Below are 26,512 nucleotides of genomic sequence, written 5' to 3'. Positions count from 1 at the left end.
GACAACCAGATATCTTGCATAAGCATAAATCATTTCAAAGCAAAAATGCAGTTTTCCTCAAAGCTAGACATGTGAAATGACTGCAGCTTGCTTACAGTACTTGAGCAATTTATTATCCTTTATTTCAGTTCCCTAATGGAAGAGAGGTGCTTGTGACGCAGGTAGACTCTAGTTATACTTTTAATAAGTCTCAGACTTTCTAGTGCAGTAGCTTTCATCTGGACCATTAGCCAGAACAGTTGGCCGGTGTAAGCCAACATCAGGTCTTCAAGATGGTGAAGGGAATGAAAGCTTTATAACCTCATCTGGAAGACTTTTGTAAAAATGACAGTTTAAGAATTACAGGATAATGCTGGACCTTTCCACTAGCGATAACGGTCCAGTAAACTGGAGAGTCTACCTGTGTAAGTCCAGCTGAAGTGAAATATATGAAATCCTTTCTAAAGTTACTTATCAGCAAGTACTACTGGACTAGTTTGTCACTAACAAGACTAGAACTTATCTCCTCAAAGCAAACAAAGTATGTTAGATAAAGTAAAAGTCTTATGACCAGCACATTCTGTCCTTGATGGGTTTCGCTGCTTCTCAAAACACCCCTGTAGTTACACTGAGAAACTGTTAATGCAGTACAGGTGTTTTTCATGTATCTACATTTAAAAGTTGCTCTAAGTAATTTATGCATTTCACAATACAGGAAGCCTACTTACTCTTTTTCCCATGCCAAAGCTTTCATTAGCTTTCTTGAGTCATTGTAGTAGTTGTTGACAGGAAAAGTAATAACAAGAGCTGTAGCATTATTATAGTTCTCCTCTATAGAATAGGAAAGAAAAATTATCAGGCATTAGAAAATGCAGCCTACATTCCAGTACAGGCAGCTACAATCAAGTTTAAAATTAGTATTGTCCAAAGCAATTCCATTCCCACAGCTCCATTAAATGCAATCTATTTAACAACATCAAGTCCTCAAAACCACTACTGAAATAAGAATAGAAATTACTGCAGTGAGAATGGAGGTTAATAAGCATTACAGACTGCATTCAAAAGTAATCATTCATTGTTTACCATGTTCATGGCACCCCAACATTAAGTCATTGCCTTGTTAGACAAGGGGCTACTATATAACCAGTGCTTATGAGTTTCTATCTTGTGAGATAACAGGATTTGGTTTCTTAAACATGATGCCTCTTGCATACTTGGGTTTTATTCAAAGGAAGTACAAAAGCCTACAGTTTAATCAAGTGCTTGGCTTCAAAGGCTGTTTTAGGACATTTGTGTTTGATACATCTATCAAGTTAGGTTTAATTGGATATATTGCTTTAAGAAAATTCTCGTTTCAGAATAATTATGAAATGGTTTCCTTTGTGAACATCTTAACCTATTCTTAACTGCTTTGTCAGATCAGTAACAAAACTTCACTTTACTCAGAAGCAAAATAGACACATCCCAGCATTTCAACTTGAGACACTTCATATCTTTATCTAGTCTCTAAAAACTGAAGATCCTTTAGTAGGCCCAAAGTATACTAAACACTTGCTTGTCAACAAGACAAGTATGTTCTAGTAAAGACTACTCTAGAAATGCCTAGTCTGCCTCCAATCTCAGCACTGATCCACTGAAAATTTAAAATATTCTTACTTAAAGCTGAACAAAACTCCAGTTTCTCTGGAGTGCATTTAAGCGTCTGTTGAACAAGAATGCACCTTTAGTGCCAAATGCAGCATACAAGACTTTCAAGACAAACTGCAACACTGTTCTGCCACTTACCATCATATCCTCCCAACACCAGCCATGGAAATACAGGTCCACCAAATGTTCCCAAGCAGGGATCGTGAAGCAAGCTTGTGTCATTCAGTGATGCTGGAGCCCTAGAGAGATCAGCAGCAACAAGTGTTGGCTTCTGCTCAACAACTAAGGCACAGCACCACAGAACAAAAAACTAAAAAGCTGTTGTGTTATAACTGACTTTCAAGAGAAATGAGATAAAGACTCCTTGTAATACAGTGTCCTTGTGCTATGTTTGCTTTGAATTTAAATACAGTTTTAAAGGTGTCTTCCTTATAGTTTGTAGGAAAAGGAGTGGCTTCTGCCTGCTGAACTGTGAACAGAAGTGAAAGCTTAGAAACTGTCTTCTATATCAGAATTCTACTTCTCAGAAGTATATGAAACACGTTTAAGGTAAAACAGAGCCACTGTCTGCACCAAACCAAGTGTAACCTGAAACCTGATTAAAACACAACTCCTATTAAAGTACTAAGAAAGAGAAGCAATCTATACTAACCTGCTGTTCCACACTGTATTGTGAGTTTAAAAAGAGGTGAGAAATGGTTCAAGGGAGCAGCAAGAATGAGCTAGTTTTGTTTGCCAGCAAGACAAATACCTAGCTAGCCTACAGTTCAGAAAAAGCACATCATCCTGCTTACCGAACACAGTATAGAAAGTGAGTGTGGTAGTCAGCATAGACAAAGAACTCATCTCCAACAGAGTGATCTAGTACGGAATGACTGTTCTGAAAGTAGTTGAGTACACTCAGTATAGTGCAGTTGTTGTTGTAGGGAGCAAGAGGAGCCAAGCAAATGTCTTTCAGCATTACAGTTTCATTGTCAAAAGAAGCAGCTATGTTGACAATAGCATCCTGCAAATCCAGTACCTTGGAAAAAAACAAACACAAAACCACACACGTCACAGTTTTAAGAACAGCACAAGAAAGCATTTCCCTTGCAAGACAAGACTTCAGCGCATGCTGCATTCCTCTAAGTTTCCAAAGGCGGTGGTACACACCAAGAGAAGCACACGACTAAGTCTCATTATTTCTGTGTTCACAGCAAGAGTACTTACTGGCACTTAGCTTGCAGGTCTACCTCCAATACAAGAGGTCAGAAAACAAGGTTTTCAGCAAAAAGCTTTTATAGTAATACTTGGATTTTTAATATGACTATCTAGTGATTGTTTTGATGGACACATGGCACCATAGACAGAAGCCAACTCCATATGGTTATATCTGTTAGGTATGTTTAGGTCTTTGCTCGTGGGAAGTCCCAGTTACCTGGTGGAGAATCTCTTTGGTAAGTGGAGGCCCGAAAGGTACATCTGCTCCTGATGGGTAAGGTGAATAGGTGTCTGGATGGCTGTTTGGTGCTTGAATAATAAGTTGTTCAGTACGAAAGAAAGGCCCGAAGTGTGTGTCAAAGTACTCCTTCTCCTTGCGAGCTTGGCTGTTTGGGGCTGACCAGAGATCTACAGGGTTTGTGGTTGCTTTAATATATACAAAGCCTGAGCAGCACATTACAATGAAGACCACAGAGAAGAGGATAACAGGACGTGGATTTCTGACGCAGAAAGCCCCCCATGATGTGAATGTCATCCTTAGGCCATTCTCAAACCTTTCACCAAGCCTTTCACCACAGGTAATTTTCCCTGTAAGAGCAAGTAGTAAACAGTAAATGTTTGTGAAGTCCATTAAGCAGCACTTTCTTGAAGTCCACTAGGAAAGATGAAATTTTATTTTAGTTCTGCTTGTAGTAAGCACCAGAAGCTATGTCTACATTGACAGTCAGACCCAGCAACCAATCCTTGAATAAGGTCAAGAGGGCAGAAACCAGCCTGTATCTGACACTGCCCCTTTTAATACAAAATTGTCTTTTACAGCAATAAGTACAGCAAATAAAAGCAAGAAGCAGCTAGAAGATACATATGCATTAAAGTGAGCTACCACAGCTGCTACACAAATTAAACTACATTAAACTGCAGTTCTTTCATGGCATGCTTTGAATAGATGCGTGGATAGGTCAGAACATGATCAAAATGATTTTAACATCACGCTGTCCCTTTCACTGCCAGCTACAAAGCACTCCAGAAATTCCTATTAGAATAGCTAGACCCATAAACTGCAACCAGGGCTTCCAGCATCCAACAAAACAGGGTTAAGTACCACTTTAAAAGAGAGGTATTGGCCAAAAGACTGAAATAAAGCCCTCTAAGAATGAAATATGGCCTAACAGAGCTAAAATTCCAGAGCCCATCCACAGAAAGAAGAAGCACTTAAGATGAGTTTCTAATAAATATATTACCCTTATCCAAGACATACCATTGTCAAGATGGGAATTCACAGAAAAGGCTACATTGCTGTCAATTGGTGTGTATTCTGAGACAAAGTGCCGCCTCCTGCAAGACAAAAAGCTATGTTACCCTGCTTCCTCAAAAGGTGTCTTTTGGAGTTTCTACAGTAATATAGTCCAATGCCAGTAATAAAATTGATATTTGACTCCTCTCATCTTAATAAGCTTCTCAAGCTTGGATCAAGTACACATTCTTTATGTCTACTTAGAAGATCAGCAGCATTAAGAGCACAGGGAATCTCTTTAGATTGATCGTAACTTAGTGATAACACATGGAAAAGTTTTCTACATTAGAAATATTTGACCTCATTAGTCAAACTGCTCAAGTTACACCTACTTAGCCTGAAGAAACGGGGAAGTGAGGAAATAGCAAAGTAAGGTACTTTCTTCCTGTCCTGAAGACAGGCAAGTTATACCCCAGAACACTTATGCTAGACCTGTATTGCTTATACCTATTCCTGATACCCAGAGCAGGAGATAAGTTCAATAGCCTCCTCAGGGTAAGCTGTAATAATCAGACCTCCAGTTATGGTAGGATGGTTTGGGCTATGAACCAGACATCTCAGACACCCTTACCACTTCCTGTAGTTACTACATATTGCCCAGTAAGATAAGGCTGCTGAGCACATCATAAGCTTGTTGTACCCACTGCCCCTCTCCACATAGATGCAACTCTCATTATACAGCAATTTCAGATTCCTGGTCATAACTGAACAATATTAAAGCTGCACTAAAAAGTACTACCATACTTAAAGATATTAGATAATGGAAGCCTCCAGAAAATGCTATTACAAAATATTAACAGGATGTCACTGCTCTGAATTGTTAGCACACCCACACCAAAGCATTTACATTTATGTGTACACTTCACTACTGAGTATCACATAGTACAGAGAAGCTGGCTTGCTGGCCCTTACTTCACACAATGCTATGATTACTGGAGGATCAGCTTTTGTTTAGTTTTTTCAGAACAGGAGACTAAGAAAAAGTATAAATGACTTAATTTGCAATAGGGTAGTGATAGTTTTCCTGCAAACTAATGCTTGTAACAAAACAATGTTATGATTGCATGTGGCTGCCCATAATAGATCTTGCTCTCTCCCACTGATCCCAAATTGAGTTCTTACAATCCCATTATCCTGAAGTCAAACTTTCAGTGATTCTTCCCATATCAGCCACATCTACTGACAAAGTATGGTACATTAAACACTTTGTTGCACATGTAACAACAGCCAGAAGTAATAGCGGCTTTAATGAAACACTGCATGTGGTAAACAGGCCTTTCCATCACTGGAGTTTCAGTTCATTCCAACTACAACTTACAGAACAAGTTATTTGAGGAAGAAAACAGAACCACATTTTTACTTAGTCACATGTTTTCTCCAAGCTATTAGTTTATTAGTGTACTGACCTAGTCTTAAGCTCTCAGAGAAGTCTGACATTTGAGCACAAAGGCAGTTCTCTGCTCCTGAAAGGTGGTGCTCTGGTATCTTATCTTATCTTATCCACACAAGGACACAGTCAAACTGAGACTTTACTCTTTATCATAAAGGTTTAATGTAAATCTGACAAAGTAGATATGTGCATTTCCCCAGACTTTTACATACTTTCAAGTTCCTGCTTATGAAAGTTGTAGATTGGCATATTTGATCCTGTAGCTACAGATGCTAGAAGAGTTGCACATCAACTAAACCAACTTCTGCACTCACTTTCTACCATGTGTTTTTAGGTACTAGAACACTCCCCGTAAGTATAAGCATCTGTCACAGAACATGACTTTTGCCTAGGTGAAAGAAGTAAGGACATAAGCATTCTGTCCTGGGCAAATGAAGCTTTCAGAAAAAAAAGGCAAGTGACTTTCAGAGCCGAGCAGTTTGAATACTTTACCTGTAACACCAGATTCCAAAAACCAGTGCAAAAAAGACAAGCAGAAATCCCATGTAGGAGATCCACATGATGACACACACAGCATCCAAACCAAACAAAAGCCACGGAGCAGGCAATGGAGGGGGTTGAGGTTTTGGACCACAAACAATTGAACAGTCCTGACAGCTGCATGGTCCTGTCGAATCATCCAGAGACTCATTACAACCTTTGGTAGCATTGTTCATAGGATTCATTCCATGGACAGGAACATCTATGACAAGTCACAAGTTACAGAACCAGATTACTACCAGGTAAAAATTCAGACCTTCAACACAAGCTTCCCAGTTAATTGAGTTAACCCTTTACAGACGAGGCCCTATCCTCTATAGAGTAGCTTCCTTGGTCTTCCAGCTGACAAAGCCACTGCCTTTTCCACAGCAGGTACCAACTGTTCACAGTTGGCTACTAACTAAATGACTGGTCATGTTTTAGAACAACTCAGTTTGTAAAGCAGTAAGCACATACTTCTATCATTCCAGCAATGATTTGTCACCCCCATAATCTGTCCAGATTGTGCAATGTGTTAGTTTCCTTGCAAAGAAATCCTAAAGGATCAGGGTACTGCCCTAGTTTCCCAAGGAATACCAGTGATCCAGTTGCCTAAGCCCAGCCCATCCCTTAATGAGTTTTAGGTATCTACACAACAGGAAGCTGCATACAAAGCAAGTGCAAAGTATGACTTCCCCGTAGAAATCAAGAGATAATCAGCTTATCTTGCATTGCTTTGAAAGCCTCTGACTGCAGACATTCATCATTGGGCAGCTGTTTAACAAATCAGTAAACTAGCTGCAGCACATAGCCTTTGACAGCAGCTTCAAAGGCAAGGAATACTCAGCTTCTTACCTGAAAAGATAGGAATAATGCTGAAAGGAGTTTGTCCATTGTCCTTACTAAACATGTACTCAATCCAGTTCGTGGCATTGCAGTCCTTGGCATCCTTCCCACACAGTAGCCCCAGTGCTTTAACATTACTTGACGGAGCCTCCACATCTTTGCAGGCATTATACATGGCTAGGAAGAGTGCATTAAGACAGAAGAGTCATTAAACCAATGTTATTATTTGAGTGAGCATTCCAAGTATTTCCAATAATTAGACTCACCAAGTTCAAGAACATGCTTATAGCTTTCAAGATGAAATATCTTAAGATAGTGAAATAATGCTTCCAGTTGTGTTTACAGTATTCAAGGTTGCAACTCGTTATGGCTGTCTCACTCTGAGTATGCCACATGAATCTGCATTGCACTAGAACATACTTTAGTGTTTGAGAAGGAACAGCACTTAATATAAAGTTAATTTCAGGGAAAATTATGACAACTATTTAAGGTATTTTTGATCTGTAGGCCTTATACAACTTTCAAGTGTCTCATAATTTGATTAAAGGTTATCGCACAAAGTATATGACTGAACTGATTCTTCAAGCTTGCTATAAAACCAAAATACAACCCAAACTTTTTTTTTTTTCAAAGAACAAAAATCTGGATTTGGCAAAGGATTAGAACAGTCCATTTCAACAGGAGTGAATGCCTCTTAGAGAACCACTGCAGTACACTGTGTACAAACGTTACTCTCACACTTGCCAGACAGTTTCAATGTCAGCTTGGCTTTGGACATTTAGTATTTGGCAACAACATTGTTTTTTTCCGAAGTTAAAGTCATCAGGGTTATCAGCTATTAACCATTTTGTCAAGCAACGGAACAGGCTGCCGAGGGAAGTGGTGGAGTCACCATCCCTGGAGGGGTTTAAAAGGTGTTTAGACAAGGTTCTTAGGAACATAGTTTAGTGCCAGTTAGGTTAATGGTTGGACTTGATCTTGAGGGTCTCTTCCAACCAAATGATCCTTTGATTTGTACAGATGTTCAGTCTCAGTTGAGTCTTCAAAAATATTTATTAACAGAGTCAGCGTAATGTCTCCTACCCAGGCACAAGTGAGTGTTCCAGAAGTTTCAAGGAGAACCTACTAGTATCTTTTTGATGCCACGAACTTCAAAAGACAAGGAGGTATTTCCTCCTCACAGTTCCTTCTGAGAAGGCATTGGTCTTATTACCTTGAAAAAGCCTAGGTAGATTAACACACTGTTTACTCACCATTCGAAAATTGTTCTCCAATAAAGTACTGCAGCTCTGTAATGCTACTTTTGTTCTCTTTTAAAATTGGATCATAATAAGGTATGGTGCTTGTAACATTCAAAAAGTCAGACTGATTTGGACTGCAAGTCAGTTCACAGAAGAGGTTTATCAAGTTGTAAAAACACGACGGACATCTGGGTAGGAAAGTTAATGAAAAGCAATCAGATTAAGAGGTAAAAGTGCAGGGCATATCTGATTCGACCTACATATCAAGTGTAAACATTCTGCTCAGAGCATCAGAACAAAGTATTTAAATTCTGCAAGTTTTTAATTAGCAATGCAACATTAGCTGGTGCTTAAAAAAAAAAAACATTCCTCACCAGTAGCATCAACAACATTCACTAACAAAACTGCCTACCTCAAATAGCAGATACAAGCAGAATTTGAAGGCAAACTTAACTGCTGCTAGCAGGAAGACTTCTGGTAGAAGACTGAACAGTACTTTGTCACCCTCTTCTGAAGCCTTCATTACAAATACAGTAGCTTGAGACAAACTAAGGTAAGATTTATTCTATCATCTACCTCAATGCAGACTGCAAGTAGCTGTTTCATGAAATTAAAGCTTCCTGATATGAAGGAGCCTTTCCCAAATCTTGCTCCAATAAGCCTTTAAATGGAATTGACACCTTTTCTACAGTCTACATGAACAGAAGAGTCTTAATGTGTTCATTATGTTACAAATATCTAGCTGCTTTGCTGTTCATTAGCATACCTGGAAAGAAACTGCAGAGGCAGCTGCAAGTTGTTTTTCAAAGTCTGAAGCTGACGAACATCACAGCAAGTGCTAACATTGCCAAAGAATAAGCCTGGACAGAGTTCCTTAAATAAAAACAGTATTGAGGTCAGAGGGAAGGAAGGAAGGAAGGAAAAGCATGTTTAAGGCTTCAGAACTCATTAGAGTTAGGGGTTCTGCTTCAGCATATTTCAGAAGACAGTAGCTGTTGCTGTAGTAGATGCATAGAAAAAAAATATCAATCTAATCAATCAGACTCTTTGGGGAGAAGAATCACTTCTTTTATTCAAGGCATCACTTCCTCTGAAAAAAACCCTTCACATGATCTTTAGTCACCAGGGTCTATATATAGAAGGATAATGGTATTTGAGAGTCTATTAGTAAGAGGACAACACACATTTATCCAAGTTGAAAGTATTCTTGCAGCTTATCCTCTACTATACCTTCTGGATAACATTAGATTCTAAAGTCTCAAAAGGCAAGCCACTAACCACAAAAACAGTGGTTACCTGGAAAAGCTATTTCTTGTTCAGTTTATAGAAGAGACAAATGCATTTAATACAAGTATAAATAGTAGTAACATACAAGAACTGTATATTAAATCTTCAGAAACAGTACAACACAGTAGTTAGCTCACCTACATATTTAAGTCACTCCTGCCACCAGTCAAACCATTGTTTAACTCCGTAGCTATTTCACACTTCAAAGCTTTGCACTACCATCTGCCAAGAAGGCAAGCCTGGCAGTATCATTCTATATTTTACATCAAATCCACAAACTCTATTTTGACTTTTGTTTTGTTCACTTTGACAGCTAAAGCCCAGATAAGGAAATACGGTCTCACATTAGCCACAGCTAAGGAGACTAAATGTCCAAGTTTGCTCCCTTCAACTGAGTGTCAGATGTCCTACGTAAGGAAGAGATCAACAACGATAATTTGATGGAAAGCAGTCTAGTCTTGTCCTTTAGAGATCAGAAGGGCATAATCACAGAATTATAGTTTTGAAGAGTCCTAAAAACATCAGTCTGACTAAAGACTGCTCAAACCAGTGAGGAAAATATGCAGAAAAGCAAACCAATCCTATATTTAAGGTTATGTTTGTAAAAGCCTGCAATGACATGTCTCAGAGACTTCTCATACTTCTGAGGTATATAACCTTCACACAGTCAGGGCTACAATCTATACCTGAGAAATCAGAGATAACCTGTTCACTCTCTCAACAAATTAGGATGAGAAAGCCAATGTCATCGTGCAGGTCCAAAAGAATCCAATACAGAACTCTACAGTGTAGAAGAATTATTTTTTAGCAGCAGACCTCCAAAAGAAGCTCACCTGCATTAAGTCATAGCCATCTTCTGGTAGTGCTATTGGTGGTCCATCATATGCACAGTTGTATCTCTTGTCTCCAGAAGCAACTCCACATTCTCCATACCAGACACAGAACTGTGAAAGTACCTAATCAACATGAGATAACTGGTTAACTGCTAGAAATAGTTGCCAAATGTCTCGGCTGCTATAGAGTTTGGGTGCCACCATTCCAAAAGTCCTTTACAATCCAGATTAGACAACTTCTTGCTAAACATCACCACGTCCTACATAAAGCAGCCATTAGCAACAGCGCCTGTTTTTGACAGGGTGCACATCACCACTGATCTGCAGCTCAGCTCCCCATCCTTCCTTACCAAGTCTAGAAACAGGAAGCACACTGTCTATAGTTAAGACTAAGTGCAAGTTACTTAAGAAAAAAATACTTAAAAAGCATTTCCAAATATAAGGTAATGTAGCAAATAATTTGTTAACACAAAATAATGCACATGATTAGTGGGTTAAACCTGTCACTTTAGAGCACATGATTCAGTGTACATGGAGAGAAGTGTACTGTTTATATGCAATATTTCAGTTCCTTCTACCACCTTTTAATCTTTCTTGCAAACTCAGTCACTTATAGCAACAGATTGAGGAAGTAGCAGGATAAAGCAGATTCTGAAACAGAACTTTACAGCTCTGCACTCACCAAAGAATGCCATGTACTGCCACAACCTCAAAGGATGCTCTCCATCACCCCTTTTAAGCCTAAGCATGTAACATTTAAAAGGGTTTACAGTGCAAAGTAAAAAAAAAAAAAGCTTCAAGGCTCATTTTAAAGATGTTTCAATTAGAAGGACTACTGAAAAATTCAGAAATTGGCTCTTCACTATGTGCATAAAGGAAATTGAAAAGGGGACAGCACTACCTTGCAAACCTGTTGTTTTTTTTTTTTTTTGTTCAGCGGTACTAACAGGAGACATTGACATGCTAAAGCAAAATATTCTGAAAATTAAAACATTTAATGCAATAACAAGTTATTTACAGAAAAAGCTCCAATGCCTGTGCACCTGGGCTGAAAGCAGAAAGCAGGCTGCACAAACATTTACTGCATTTCTGTCGGCTCTTGGTCAGAAGTTTGCAGGCTACAGTTTGAGAGACAACTGACCTATTTTTATCTCCTGAACAACCTTGACCTAGCATTTGCAGAAACACCATATGCTTATGCTGCAAGGACAGACTGCTGTGCTTTGTGCTTGACCATGAATAATATTGTTTACTGACCAGAGAGGCCCCTGAAAGGCTGCATTCATAACACCCAAGAGCTACCCAGAATTACAAGGCCTCCAAAACATCAATTTTTGTGCTAAGCAACACTGACGGTCCTTCAAAGAGTAAATAAATAATTGTATATTTTTTTTTTAATTGGGGACAATAATCATCACAAATTTACCTGACCCTGTTAGAGTTGTTTTCCCTTCAACTCAAACTATGCAACATGGCCCAATTCAAAGTCACTCACTATAAGTCAAGTCCAAAAGTCAATTTAAGTACCACTCATCCAGATCACTATTTCATTTGTCTACTCTAGCATTTCTTCTAAACATGTAATCAGCTGCTCGGCATCACCATATTCCTACACTGCAGCTGGAAAGAACCCCTTTAAAATTGCACTTGTAAACACTGAATGTTTAACACCAGCATAAGCCATAAAGTTAAATTCCCATAACTTGGAGATTATTTACAGAAACTACATTGTAAATCTGTTAATGCATCAAATTAATCCAAGAAGTCAACACTTCTTTGATGCAAATTTAGAAGTCACTATCTTCACCTGTTTCCTCACACCTATGCACCCAAGTTTTAAGAGCAAACAATCTAGAAGCAGGGAAAGAAGATGGTTTAGTGTTTGTATGCATCAGTGTCAGTAGTGAATTAATCATCTATTCAGGAGGAAGCACAGATTCACTGCTATTCTTGCAAAAGGACAATGAAATGTGAGATGCTTAGTACTGCCCATGAGAACAGGCTGGGTTAAATGTTTAGTCTAGAATGGTTCATAATCGTACTTTTTAAGAAACTGTTCATAGAAAAAATACCACAACACTTTCTCTGATTCATTAAATCTTGTTATCTAACACTTCTTGATTTTTAAAACCCACAAAATTATCAACCTACTCTTTTCAGAAAGATTTAACTTCTTACAGAGTGGAAAGTGTGGTAAAACTGGTAGTGCAGTCACCAGTTACCAAAAAATCCTCAAACTTCTCAGGGCACTTCTTACACAGAAAAACTTGGAGGTAAATTTCAGCTCCCACACCAGGCTGACTGATAATTCTACTGCTTTTAAAATGTTATCTGTATTTCAAGGTTCCTTGGTTATTACTACACAAATAAAATAAAATACAAGCTGTATTATGTCTACAAATTTACCTACAAGGCTTTTAGCCATCATTTTCAGGACACAACATAAAGCAACTCACTTGCACATGACACTTGGTCATGCACCATAAAGTATTCAGCTAAACACACAAGAAGAAAAAAAAGGGTATTCTGGCCTAGTGTTTACACTTGTAATTGGAATACAGAATTTAAAACCATAATACTTAAGTTCCACATCGATAAAACTTACAATGGAAAAACCAACATATTCATCACTCAAACTTTCAGCCTGTTTGAAAAAGCTGAACAGACTGGTTACTTTTAATGACTGAAGAGCTGCAAGTTTGCATACTCTATTTCAGTATTAACACCAAGAATTCAATTTCAGAGACAACCCAAGATCAGATATTTATGCCATGACCTAGCAGGATCTCACTAATAAAAGTCTGAATTTGTTCCCTGAACCAGTAAACTTCGGTGATCCTTGATTTACAGTGGTTGAACCAAGTCAGTAAGTCTACAAAAACCCACATAATCAAAGTCAGCAGCCTAAAGCCATCACCAGAGCTCTCCAACATCAACAAGTCAATAGCAGACTCATCACTGAGTCAGCCACAAAATATGAGAAAGGGCTGGTCTCTCCTGGTTCAGACAGTATTCAGGGTTACTATAAGTAACTAAGTAACTACATCATTACCACTGATAAGATATAGCTGGAAGTTCTTCCCTCTCAAAAACCCTCTAGTAAAAGCCAGATTAAGTTACAGAATAAGACAGGTACTTTGCTTTTGCCATTCTTTCAGAAGAACATTCCTACACTGGTGGGAAGACACAGGGATGAGTAAGCGTGGTTGAAAATAAGCCATGGTTACAGGTACTGCTTGCAAAGTCAGATGTCCAAGTCACTTAAGATGTGGGTGAACAATCAACTTCCTTAAATCGGAGAAAACCCTCTCAACTCCAAAATTAACAGAGAAATGCTGTGTTGAGCCAAACTGCCTTCTAAACAATGCGAGATACTCCATAAAACTAAATAAGGTTGGGATTTTGGATGGTTGTGGGGATTTTGTATGGTGTTTTTTTGTGTGTGTGGTGGGTTTGTTGTTGTTGTTTTATTTTAAAACAGATCACATTACTAAGTGTTCTATATTTAAAGTAAGACTTTCCTAGTTACTTTAGGAAGCAATAGCAACATAACCTTCTGCCATCTGGCAATATGCTAACACTAGTCTTCAGTACGTTCTCAGAGTTCAGAAAGTGTATTTCTACTTCTAGAAGATGTATTCTCTGAAAAAATTCACCTCAAGTCAGAGCTCCAGGAGCCCTAATAAAGAACTTGCACATGAACAAGCATGGGCATTTAATGACTATTAATATTCTACAAAGGTTCTGTTACAGTTTTCTTGTTTCAGGCATTATCATTGGTTTGTAATAAAACTAGTGTTTCAACAGATCATAAACACATTTACTTCAGTCCAAATTGCTTCAACTGCATGTTGAAACAAACCAATAATCTTCAATGCTTCCAGCAACATTGGCCATAACCAACAATGAATATGTAGCTGTTAAGCAGACAAAGAACAATGATGATTTTGTATACCAAAACAGCAACTACTTGTTGTCTTGCAAATACCAGATGACAAGTGAACATTGTTTGGCTCTCCAAATTGAGATTACTAATGTATGGAAAAGGCAACAGCATCAGATACAGCTGTTTCCCCTTCCTTCTTCTAGGATGGTACATCTGGGATCTTGCAAAGCAAGAAGAAAGATCCCAGGACTTGCAGGGCAAGAGGAAAGATTCTAGGAAACAGCATACTCTTCCCCGCTCACTCCCTCAATATCTAGCCCACATCACACTTAGTAGTTGACATTGCCCACTAGGTTGAGAAATTGAGTTCTAGGGAAACACAATATCACATTACCCTTAATAAATGGCAAGACTAGTTTCTGGAAACAAGTGGTCAGGTCTGCCCCAGAAGTTGCACATTACCTCACAGCTCTCCCCACAAGAGGCAGGAGGTCCATGGACTAAAGTAAACTTTACAGGTTTAACTCTGACTTTGTCTCTTTCAGTAACAGAGCCAATTCAGAGACAACCTTAATCTGCCAAGCTTTTCTTGTTCCCTTCGCCCAGAGGTAAAGGACTGCTCACTTTTAGACAGAAAAATCATCAGCTACACCTGGTCAGGCAAAACAAGCCCCAGTTCTGGAGTTATCCAAGCACACTTCACATGTCAGAAAAAATTCAGGGTCAAGTAGAAAGAGAAAGTTGCAATAAGGGTAATAGTTTGGTATCTGTCAGAGTAACCTGGTGTTAACTGACAATGATTAGGAAAATACACACTTACTGCATGCATGACCAGAAAGTACAGGTCCCCTAACTAGCAGTGGTCTGCAACTAAGGACATCTGTCCCACAACACACTCTGATGCCCTCCAGGGGTATAGTAATACTGCACCACAAAGTACTGTCTACCACCCAGCAAAGCATGACTCAGTTCTACCAGTCATTCCCTTCAGTGATCTCTCCCCTTCTAAGAAGGCTTCCTCACTTTCCATCCAGAAAGACTACAAACAAGTCACTCCTGATTTTCCAGGGAGTAATTTAAGTGATTACTTTCTTGTTGTGAAGCTGCATTGCCATCCCTGCCAAACAAGCTGCTCCACACAGGCATTCTGGAACCTCATGCGCAGGGTCACGTAACACTGCACTGTGGGCCACTTGGTAAGTTTGAGGCAGAACAGCACCTTCCATTAACATCATCCCACAGGATTTCAGAAACTCAAACCCTACAGGTTGGGATCCCAGTTGCTGATCGAAAATCTGTGTCCAACCTTGTGTAGCCACTAATTCGACAGCTGTTGTTTTAGCATAATTATATGAATATCAACTGAAACAGCTGCCATTAAGCACACAAGATATCATCTAGCACATTAAGATGTCCAAAAGAAAACAATAACAGTTTCAAGACATCACCCTCCTGTAAATCCACATTCAGAAAAGAAACTAAGGGAGCCAAGATTTTCATTGCAGTTCTTAGACGGACAGTTAACTACCAACTAGTATCAGGTTAGCTGGCACAAGTCTTGAACCATGCACTGCTCAGAGTGAAAGATACATCCTACACATGCTGAAGACTTCAAGTTCATTGTGAAAGTGTACCTAACAGAAGGACCACAAACTGAAATGCCATTCTAATTCACTGACTTCTTTAAAAATAAGAAACATAACATATGACATTTTAGTTTATAGACACCACAACCAAAAACATGAAAACATGACACTTCCAGTATACTTGAAGGAGAGAACAGGTTTACTTGCACAATACTCCCCTTCTGCAAGAATCTAACACAATATAGGCTCAGTCTACCTGAAAGACAAGCTTCTGTTTGAAATGTACCAAGGTGCACTTTGTGGATTGTTAGGCTGGAAATAACAGTTAGTGGCAAAAAAAAAAAAAAAAAAAAAAATTACATTCTTACATTACAAAACTGAAATCTGCTCCCCTAAGTCTTGTTGTTCCAAGCTTCCCTAGTTCAGTACCCATCTGCCACCTAAAGGAAAGCATCTTGTCATTCCCTTACCAGCCCAGGAAAATTACTCATTTCCACAAGATGGTATCTCCCTTCAAAGACATTAAATAAAATAGTGTCAGTAAGGTGCGAGTCCATTACCTACCCACCTGGAGATCATTAGTCACTACTAAACAATCAGCTTCTCCAGTGGTAACAGAAGAATTAATTCCTAGTTTTATGTTTAAACTCTTTAAAAGTTGTTTGAAGAGGATACAACAACAGGAGAACCTCAGCGCACACACAGGATGTCAAACTTGTGAGTTTATAAAGTGTTAAGCACAAAACTTGACCTAGAAAGTATGTTTCCAAGTTGCTTAGTGAGAAAAAAAAAATAACACTGCACTAAGGCTTACAAGACACTCCTTGTTCCTCCAGAGGAATGTGGGGTATCTCACTCCTATCTTGGAGTACTGCATAAACAAAACATGACTGAGAGGAGTGAATGTTCTCCAGTGTTTTTCCTAAAGTATCAATAAGTCAAACTTATTCCAGTCCTAAATTTTATGGAAACATGCAGTCTTAATACTACCACATTAACACATAGCAGACTACTACTTCCCCGAAGCTGTCACCTAGCATAAGACACACTCCGTACAAACCGAACCGGACACCGAGGACAAGTCTCCGCACAGACATGTGACCGCACGGCCACTCACATGCGGAGGGCATTGCATAACCGGGGCTCACACGGTACGGCTGCAGCCGGGGGCTGGGTGCAGCCCCAGGGTGCTCGGACCGGGCAGACGCTGAAGTGTGCGAAGCCCGAGCACACCGCCCGCTCTCCCGCCAACAGGTGCTCCCGGGCCGGCCTGCTGTGTCACCGGGCTGCCCCGCACTCCCGCCTCACTCTGGCACCGAGTCCTGGAGGGAGGGAAAGGGGAGAGAGAGCCCCAACGGGGACAAAGAAGGGATCCCCCCCCCGCTTCGCTTCGCCCCGATCCCAAGCGGCCTCACCACACCTGGCGGCTGACGGCTCAGCCGGCTCTCCCACCCAGCTTCCCCCTGGGGAGACCCCCACTAACGGGAAGCCCCCACGGCTCCCCCCGCCTTGAAGCAACACCCAGGGGTATCCCGCTCCCCAGGGAGGGCACCGCCGCCCTCTCTGCTCCCGACGGTATCAGGAGGCCCGATCCCCCTGCCGCAGGCACGGCTGCCCCGCCGCGCTCTCCCCGGGAGGGACTTACCCGCGCGGGCGACAGAAGCAGGAGGAGGATGAGGAGGCCAAGGCCACCCCGCCCGGGGCTGCTTTGCAGGCTCCCCATAGCAGCGCAGGCAGGGGCGCAGTGGGCTGGCAGGACTCTCCGCCGCAACACCGGGAGGCGGCGGGAGTAGGAGGAGGAAGGTGGGCCGTCAGGCAGCCGCGCCCGCGCAGGTCCGGAAGGGCCGCTCTCGCCAGCCCGGGCGGTGCTCCAGGCCCCGCCGCCAGCCCCTTCGAGAAGCAGAAGCGGGGGGACCCTTCCCGCGCGCCACCGCCAACGGCCGCCGCCGCCCCACCCCCGGGCCCCGCCCCTCCGGCAGCGGGCGGGGCCGCGCCTCACGCCACGGGCGGGACGCGCAGCGGGGGCTGGGGCGGGGCGGGGCGGGGCGGAGCGGGGCTGTTCCGCTCCGCCACGGTGCGGTGGGGAGCTCGGCCGGTTTCAGCGGGAAGCTGCGCCGCGCCGGAACGGAAAATCGCGCCTTGGCTGCGGCAGCAGCCGGTCAGTGGCTTCGTGAGGGCGCAGAAGTGTTATTTCAGCTTGGAGGAGGCTCCGGGGAGACCTTGTTGCGGCCTTTCTGTACTTAAAAGGGGCCGATAAGAAAGATGGGGACGGACGCTTAGCAATAGGACAAGGGGTGATGTTTTTAAGCTAAAGGACGGGAGATTCGGGCCAGACATGAGGGTGGTGAAACACTGGCACAGGTTGCCCAGAGAGGTGGTAGATGCCCTACAGAATCACAGAATGTTGGGGATTGGAAGGAACCTTGAAAGATCATCTAGTCCAATCCACCTGCTGGAGCAGGAACATCTGGATGAGGTTACACAGGAATGTGTCCAAGTGGGTTTTGAATGTCTCCAGAGAAGAACCCACAACCCCCCTGGGCAGCCTGTTCCAGTGTTCTGTCACCCTCAATGTGAAGAAGTTTCTTCTCAAGTTTAAGTGGAACCACCTGTGTCCCAGTTTGCACTCACTGCCCCTTGTCCTATCATTGGTTGTCACTGAGAAGAGCCTGGCTCCATCCTCATGACACTCACCCTTTACATATTTATAAACATTCATGAGGTCGCCCCTCAGTCTCCTCTTCTTCGAGCTAGAGAGACCCAGCGCCCTCAGCCTTTCCTCATAAGGGAGATGCTCCACTCCCTGGAAACATTCCAGGCCAGGCTGAACGGGGCTCTGAGCAACCTCATCTGGTTGAAGATGTCCCTGCCCATTGCAGGGAGTTGGACTAGACGGCTTTCGAAGGTCCCTCCCAACCCAAACTATCCTATGATTCTATAATCATGTGGTCTACAAATATCAAAGTCACTTTAAAAATCCTGGGTTTGTCAAAAGCATCATCACTGGTTCATTATTTCCAAGCATTAGCCTCACTATCCCGTGTACTATTACTCTGCAGCTTCAATAAATATAACTCCCAAGCAAACCACTTTCCTGGAGCTTGTTTGACTGGGGGTGAATCTAGCTGTCATAGCTGCGTGTGCTTCACATGACCGGCTGTGAGCCGGGGGCATGACTGATGCCACAGTCAGCAGTTTTTGGAGTGCTGATTGCACTCCGCCCCTCTGGGATCTGTTTGTTTGGGGTCAGTTTGGGATCTGTCTGGGAGGAGGCTCACTAAAAGCAGGGTGCGGTGCATTCCCATGCGGCCTCTCTGTGGTTTCTCCACCGCTTTATTGCCTTCACTGCTCAGCAGCACACATTGCGCTGCTGGAATAAAATACGTAATTTAGCAGATATTGCCATCTGCTGACAAAAATGCAGATTAGCCTTGGTGTCATAGCTTCACGGTGTAACATGTTTTCCTGGGACCTCTAGAGGGTCATGTACTCCAACTTTCTACTGAAAGCACACTCCAGTTAGGTCAGGTGGCTCAGGGACTTGTCCAGTTGTCCAGAGGCAGAGATTTCACAGCCTCCTTGGACAAACTGTTCCACTCTTCAACCACACTTTGGGGCTGTTGTTCAGGTTTTTTGTTGTTGTTCATTCGTTTGTTTGTTTCCCATATCTAAAGAGATTTTCCTATGTTCCAGCTTGAGCATGTTGCCTCTTGCACTGTCACTGTGTCTGCCTGAGAAGAACCTGGTTCCCCCTTGTCTGCATCCTCCCCTTTGGTAGCTGTGGAGCACAGGAAGATGTCCCCAGAGCCAGCTGTCTGCTTAGAGCTGAGCAAACACAGCTCATGTGCTCCAGCAGCCACAGCTATCATGGTGGTAGTACCCTGGACTTGCTCCAGTATGTCCGTGTCTTTTTTTTTAATTCTGGGGAGCTAGAGACTGGACACAGTACTCCAGATGTGCTCTTACAAGTTTCAGAGAGAGAGGAATAACCCAAACACTTGACCTACTGGCTACCCCTTTGCTGATACAGCCTGCTGACTCATGTTCACCCTGTTCCTTTCTGCAAAATTGGTTCCGTCCACCCAGCTTGTACTTTTCCAGGGAGTTATGCCATCCCAGGTGTGGGACTTGGCATCTGGCAACTGCTAAATAAAACTAGAGTAGCTACAGTTATATCGGGTTTTAATTTTGATGTCATAAATTAAAAAAATTCAACTCTATGCAGTGTGATCCTAAAAGCAAGGAACTAAGTTGACACATTTTCTGGGCACTGGACATAAGCAGAGGATGCAGTGGGCATAGCTTACATAGGTGAAGGATGGCAAAACTGACTAAACAGAAAGGGCATTTCCTTTCTGAATGAATTACACTGAGTGATTTAAGAATCATAGGTGGGAGAGAACCAATTTTTAAGGTTGCAAAACAAGATATAGGGAGTGACAACTTCCACCATAAACTAAGTGTGTAATATCACGTCTGTCACCTAGAGTGTAAACAGGGAGAAGAGATAGTATTTCAATATTTATCTAAATATTTCTCTAAATCTCTGATGCATGTCTTTATTTAGATGGCTGTCTAAATTCACACTGTTATTCCAGTGCAGTCCCTTAGGAAGTGCTGCCTTTTTGCACTCAGAAGCTACAGTGAAATGTTGATGTTGAAGACTGATGAACAAATACTAATCAGACTAAGCCTGTCTTTGCTCATGGAGACTTCTGAAATCTTGCGTAAAGTCAGGTACAGAAGCCCAAACATATCATAGTCTGTTTTGATGTCGCCTCTGTACGCTGGCAGCCAGCAAACCAGGGCTGGGTCCAGATTCCATCAGTCCCGCTGCAGCCTTCAGCCTTCATTGCAGCTGTGAGCCATATTCAGGGGGTGAGGATGCAGAGGTCCCAGGCATTTACGTGTAGTTGCATGAGTGTTATTGATGATAAAGTTGGCACCGTTGATTGTGTCACCTGAAAGTTCTCTCTTTCCTTCTAGGAAGGGAAAAAGTAGCCCTGAAGGGTTAACCTGGATCAATGCTGCCAACATTGCCTGTGCCTGTGGTACACAAGGCTCAAGGGAGACCATCCCCACTCCCGGCTGCTCTTGTTGAAGGACATTTGTCAAGTTTTGTCTCATAAGGTTCCTTTTTAAAGCCAGGATTTTGCATAGTTATTAGGGACTGTCCTCTTGGAAGGCTAACGGGGAATACTTGTTCTGCTTGTCAGCAGCATAAACAAAACTAAATTTTTCTGCCCGGAAGAAGAGGCCAATATTAATTTATTGTGTAGTGTGTCACTTGGTGCCTCCATCGCACCAAACAAGTCTTTAATTTTTCATTCTTTCCCTCACTGGGTACCCTGAATGGTGGAAAGGTGTGTGCTGGGAAGCTTGTGTAAAACAGCTGCCTGCTTTGTTCTCTTCTATGTCTTTGCTGGAAAGCCCTGAGCATTGCCTTCATAGATGTAGACCTTACTGTGTATCCATTGCTTTACTCAATGCAGAAGTGAAAACCATGTTGCCACTTTGAGTAGAAACTCAAGCACCTAGTGGTAATGACCTTCCGATTTTTAGATGGCAATCTGTCTGAAGAATTACTCACGCATGCAAATGGAAACACAATACGTGATCGCTTTGCAGCAAAATCAATTAAAACGTCCATTGCTGTTTATTCTCCATAATTTATTACGAGCCTTTATTATTTCTATTGCGCTAATACCCAGAGGCACTTTCAAGAAGTGGGAGCTACGTTAAGCAATACGCTGCACAAGCACATGGGAGAGCACAATATTCTCCTTGGACATCTTGCAAGCTGTGTGAAGACAAGCTGCAACAGGTGGGTGAGAAGTTTCACCCAGTTTCTCACTCTTCCACTTTTTTGTCGAGCCAGTCCGAACCACAGTAGCTTGTTCCGAGATGGTTTTTCCAGCTAAACCGGAATAAGACTTGTACTAAACAAAGATGGTGTTTCTTATTTGGTCTTGTAGAGCAAATCATATTCTTTTAATCAGCTCTCATTTGTCAGCCCTCCTTACCTGTGGAGGCCTAATCACCTTTTAATTATAACCACCTCAATGTACCTGTTACTTTGGTCAGGTACTCTGTGCTTCAAAATTCCCATGTGGAATCAAATCAGACGGAGGGGGCTGATACTCATTTAAATATACTCGCTTAAATATACATGTAGTGTGTCAGGTGATGCTGAATCGTGTCTTTTTATCTTTTCATCTTTGTTTCTGCCTTGATGTCCTTTTGATGGCTGCTCTACCAACCTGCACTAGTGTCCCTACCTTATCTCAGAAAGTGACTCCTTAAGATTACATGCTTTCCGCATTTATCATTGAAGTCATTGAAATTTGTTCATTTTTATTACAATCAGGCAAAGTCATTTATTACCTAGTAGCAAAAGCTTGGGACTTGAAGTCAAATGACTCAAAGCTTTTTCCAGTTTTGCTACAATTTTTGCTGGATGATCTGGGCAGGTTCCCACCTTTGCAGTGCAATTTTGTCTTCTGTAAAGAGGTGCCAATTACATGGCAACATGTGGCCCAAGAGCTCCAAAACTAGGTGTCAACCAGTGAGCTGTTGAAAGAAAATGCTGTATAAATGCTGCTTAATTATTGCAGCAGTCTGCAGACACGCCACACTTACTGCTGTGAGCAAAGAGGTACGGTGTGTACTCACGCCAGATACTGTGTGTAAGCACTGATATGCTAACAAATTAGAGATTAGACCTATTAATGGGTTTATATGGCTTCTGGTTTGCATTAGTGTAATTTACTGAGTCCCTGTGAACACCACACTGCCACTTGGTAACTCAGGATTTGCTGTTGAAATGGAGAATATGGTAAGGCTTATAACAGTTTGCCCGCTGAGTAGAGCATGACCAGGGGAGCATCTGCAGAGCCTGCTATTGGAGTCTTCAGAAAGTGGTATGTTTCTTCTACCTCTTCATGCAATGTAGTCTGGATAAGCAGACTGCAAGGTTCTGATGTTACTTTTCCAGGGAGACTGGAGGAACCTCAACCCATATGCTGGATAAAGAGTATATTTGCATATGTGTATATAAAATCACAGTAGTCCATTTCAGGTCCGTGTTGTGTCATGCTCCATTTGTGTGTTCAAGCCAGTGAAACATCTGCCATAGCAAAAAGTGGCATCCCTTGTTCCTTTCTGACTTTGCTGTGTACCCCACCAGTGTGCCCGAGGTTGCTCTGCTGATCCCTTCTCCCTGGCAAGGTGCAGCACTACACAGCCCTTGTGCCAGCTTTGAACAACCGACTCAACATTAAAAACAGGACATTAAAGTATTCATCCCATTAAAATGCTATGTCAACATTGGGAGAGCAAAACAGATTATTTAGAGACAATTTAGGTACGCATCTCACGTTGCATTTTGCCATGCAACTACAGCCATGGTTGCTAGGCATATGGTCATCTCATTGATCTCATGAGGGTTAGCATCTCTTTAAATCACTGAGGAGTCAAAGTAAAAAATTTATTGATTCATATATTTTAAGGTCAAGGAGACTATTATGATCACATAGTATTACTTCCTGCATCTCACATAATTTCATGCAGTAATTCCTGAATCAAACACAAAATGTTTCAAGTGAAACGCATCTTTCAGAATGAAAAGTACTCTGGTTTGGTTGTGGAATTTTGTGTTTTGGGTTTGGTTTTTGGTTGGTTTGTTTGGTTGGTTTGTTTTGGTGGGGTTTTTTTGGATCTCAGCTTTTTTTTTGCTTTTTTTTTCCCCCAATAGACAATGATCTTCACTCATTTCAACCACTTGACACTGTTTGGCTATGCTTTAGTGTGCAAAATTAAGAAGCTTTCCGCTACCAGAATTCATCCTAGTAGTAATTCAGGCCATCAACAAGTCACAGCACTTTCTCCTGGTATTTTCTGACTGATGGAGATGCTTTACTGAGTTGTGGCTGTAGGAATTTTTGATGATGATTTAAAATGTAGCTCACCACAACAGAAAATTGTAGAAATGAGGCAAAAAGCCAGGGATGTCAAACACAAGGTCAAAAATACGGTTTTCAGTGTAGACTCTTTTCCCCTCTCATAGTGTTCATAATCTACTGTGTACCATAAGAAGCGTATCAGCAGGTTGTAGCCTTTTTTTAAAAAAAAACAACCCAAAGCTGAAGTATGTCAGATCAGTGTAAGGACCAGTTTTACATCTAGGAATAATAACAGAACCACCGAGACATGTTTGGCTAACTGAATAAAAATGTAGTCTTATTCCTTTGGTTCCTAAGTTGCTTTTTATAATCTTCCCATCAGATCAGACCTAAGGGATGTTAATATCAAGGGGAGTCTGTCACTCGTGTCTGGATCTTTGAAAGAAACCTTGTTATGTCCTGCTTAATCAAATTTTCCTGTTTCTCAAGCCAAGGCATTGGCTTTATTTGCTTTGTGAATGCTATCTCATCTGTAAAGACCTGGAAAATAGTAAAAATCTAATCAATCAGGTGGAGTAGAATAAAGTGGTCTTTATGTAAACAGGAAATTAATTCTGGCATTCTACAAAGAGAAAGAGTAGAATAGGGAGGAAAGAAATATTGAAGTATGCAGACAAGATAATCCAAGTAGTATATTAATTTTTATTGAAACAATGGTATGGAAAACCGTGTTTTAGCAAAGTAACATTCCTGTTGCAGAATATTAGTCTTACATGGAATTGGGTAAATTTATATAGCTTTTATCAAATGCAGAAAAGGGCAGGTCAAAAGAAAGTGGAATTCAGAAAAGTATGAAACTATTGTGACATTTCCAAGGACCAAATGCAGAACCACTCTGAGAAGGCACAACTCCATTTAGACCCATTTGTGCAGTATAATACTCCATTGCTGGAAAAAAGAGCCACATGTATAATCTTTGGTTGGACTCACAGCAAATGTTAATGTTTTAACACACTGACTCAAGGGTTCCAGACAAAGGCAGTTTTTTATATCTGCTCAGTGTTCATATTAAGTGAAGTACAAATGGGAAGAGGTTTGTGCTACCTCATTTTCTGTACAATAGTTCTGAAATTTGAGACAATATAAGATTTGGTTTACTTATGGATTTCCCAATAGTCACTATGACCAGCTGAATAAAGATGCATGAATTATTCTTGCAATTAGGCCCTGACTCTGAGGCAAATAACCATTGTTGTTAAAGTGCATTAAGCATGACCTGCAGCTGTTTGATCTGCTGCTCTAACTCTCTCAGCTTTTCTAAACTAAACAAAGGTGGGTGGATGAGTAGTGAGATGTTTTCACTCCAAGGGAAGAACAGCATGTGCAAGTTAGGAGGTACAACATTGTCTTTTTAATCATTACTAAATACATGTCCCTCAACACTGCACTGCAGTGATCCTCTTAAATGATGAGCTCCATGAATCTGAGACCTCTGAGGCAACACCAATACCTTGTTACTGATCAGATGCCACTTCTCTCTATACCACATGGGCCTTTCCTTGTGCTCATCCCCATTCTCCAATGGTTCGATACTAGTGAAATTAAAAAAAAAAAAAAGATGCTCTACTTCTCATTGACTAATTTGTGTAGCCTGTTCTCGGTCTCACATCCTTTATGCTCACTTGCAGCTGATGGGAAGTCATCATATTATAGCACCTGCATAAATCCCAGGTAGAGAGGCCAGCAGGCTGGGCCCCTGGATCTGAATGTGCAGAGAGGCAAGCCAAAAAGCAGTGTGCTAGTAGAGGTCATTTTTGGGGGGTGTAAGATATATATATGGCACTTTGCGGGGAAAAGAAACCCCAAAACCTCACCCAAAAACCAATCTGGCCTGTTATTCTGTCCCAGATTATTTCACATCATTATATAGTACCCACCTTCACCCTGCCAACTGTGAAATGGATTTGGTGCCCTTGAATTTCTAGTCTAAATTTACTCTTGTCTATTGACATGAACTGATGAACAGCTGCTGCGTTTCACTGGTGAGTGAATGAAATAATCTATTTCCCTGCCTCCCCCAGCAATGCATTTTGGAACACACAAAGATAGTAGTGTCTGCAGACCACTTGGAAAGCCTTGCATAAAAGGCACGACAACTATGCAAAGAGCTACTGTCAATATTAATGAATCACTTCAGCTACTAAGGGAAAGCAGGTTTCCGTTTCAGAACAACAAACAAACCACAGCAGTATTTACTGAGCACTTTAAAGAGAACAGCAGCTCAATAAATACTAAGAACTCACTGCATGGTGAGAAATGGTATTGCAAATTTCAAACCCATCTACAGGCAGAATAAGCACCTTTTGGTTACAGGGAACCCAAAACTAAAACCAGCCCTCTCTCCAAAGGCTCCCACACGAAACAGATGCTCCCAACAGGAATGTTTCCATGGCTAAAAATCCCATGTTGGCTGAATAGTGTCTTTGCTGAAGGTAGATTCAACTTCAGCTTGAACAGGACAGAGAAAGACTTCACTGCCTGTTCTCCACCGTGGAGACCCACACAGCCTGCATGCCATGTCAGTGAACACTCATAAGACTGAGGAGGGAGCTACAAAGCCTTTCCCTTCAACCTGTTCTAGCCTCACATTTCAAATTCTGTTTAGAAATAAGAAAAGCCAGTTATAGCTCAACACTGCTCAAAACAACCAAGGAGCTGGTAACTGCATCCTCTCAGAAGAAGGACGATAGATGCGCTCTACGGGATGCAGCATTCCAGATATTCTTTGCTTGTTGTGTGAGAGCCCCAGCTGTGGTGGCCAGTCATGGAGACAGCTGGACACACAACCTGGGAATTCCTTCTCTAAATGGCGAGGAGCAAAAAACCATCTTCCCATGGACAGG

At 41.6% G+C, this 26,512-nt stretch overlaps 1 protein-coding gene across 1 annotated transcript in view; it reads right to left on the bottom strand.

Annotated features, from left to right (window-relative positions):
• NPC1 (NPC intracellular cholesterol transporter 1) overlaps positions 1-17,648 on the bottom strand; it is a 28,176-nt gene extending 10,528 nt beyond the window's left edge. Inside the window, exons 1-11 of the mRNA XM_065830268.2 lie at positions 17,354-17,648; positions 10,237-10,359; positions 8,883-8,989; positions 8,129-8,304; positions 6,885-7,052; positions 6,003-6,252; positions 4,085-4,161; positions 3,044-3,414; positions 2,421-2,647; positions 1,765-1,865; positions 708-810 (exon numbers count right to left, since the gene is read on the bottom strand). Coding sequence (XP_065686340.1) covers positions 708-810; positions 1,765-1,865; positions 2,421-2,647; positions 3,044-3,414; positions 4,085-4,161; positions 6,003-6,252; positions 6,885-7,052; positions 8,129-8,304; positions 8,883-8,989; positions 10,237-10,359; positions 17,354-17,431 — 1,781 coding nt within the window. The 5' untranslated portion in view covers positions 17,432-17,648. The remainder of the gene's footprint in view (positions 1-707; positions 811-1,764; positions 1,866-2,420; positions 2,648-3,043; positions 3,415-4,084; positions 4,162-6,002; positions 6,253-6,884; positions 7,053-8,128; positions 8,305-8,882; positions 8,990-10,236; positions 10,360-17,353) is intronic.
• Between the last annotated feature and the right edge of the window lie 8,864 nt (positions 17,649-26,512).

The sequence above is a fragment of the Patagioenas fasciata genome, chromosome 2 (genome assembly GCF_037038585.1).
Source record: "Patagioenas fasciata isolate bPatFas1 chromosome 2, bPatFas1.hap1, whole genome shotgun sequence".
In the NCBI taxonomy this organism is placed as follows: domain Eukaryota; kingdom Metazoa; phylum Chordata; class Aves; order Columbiformes; family Columbidae; genus Patagioenas; species Patagioenas fasciata.
Note: the sequence above shows the minus strand (reverse complement) of the source record. Positions and strands in the feature narration are given on the sequence as shown.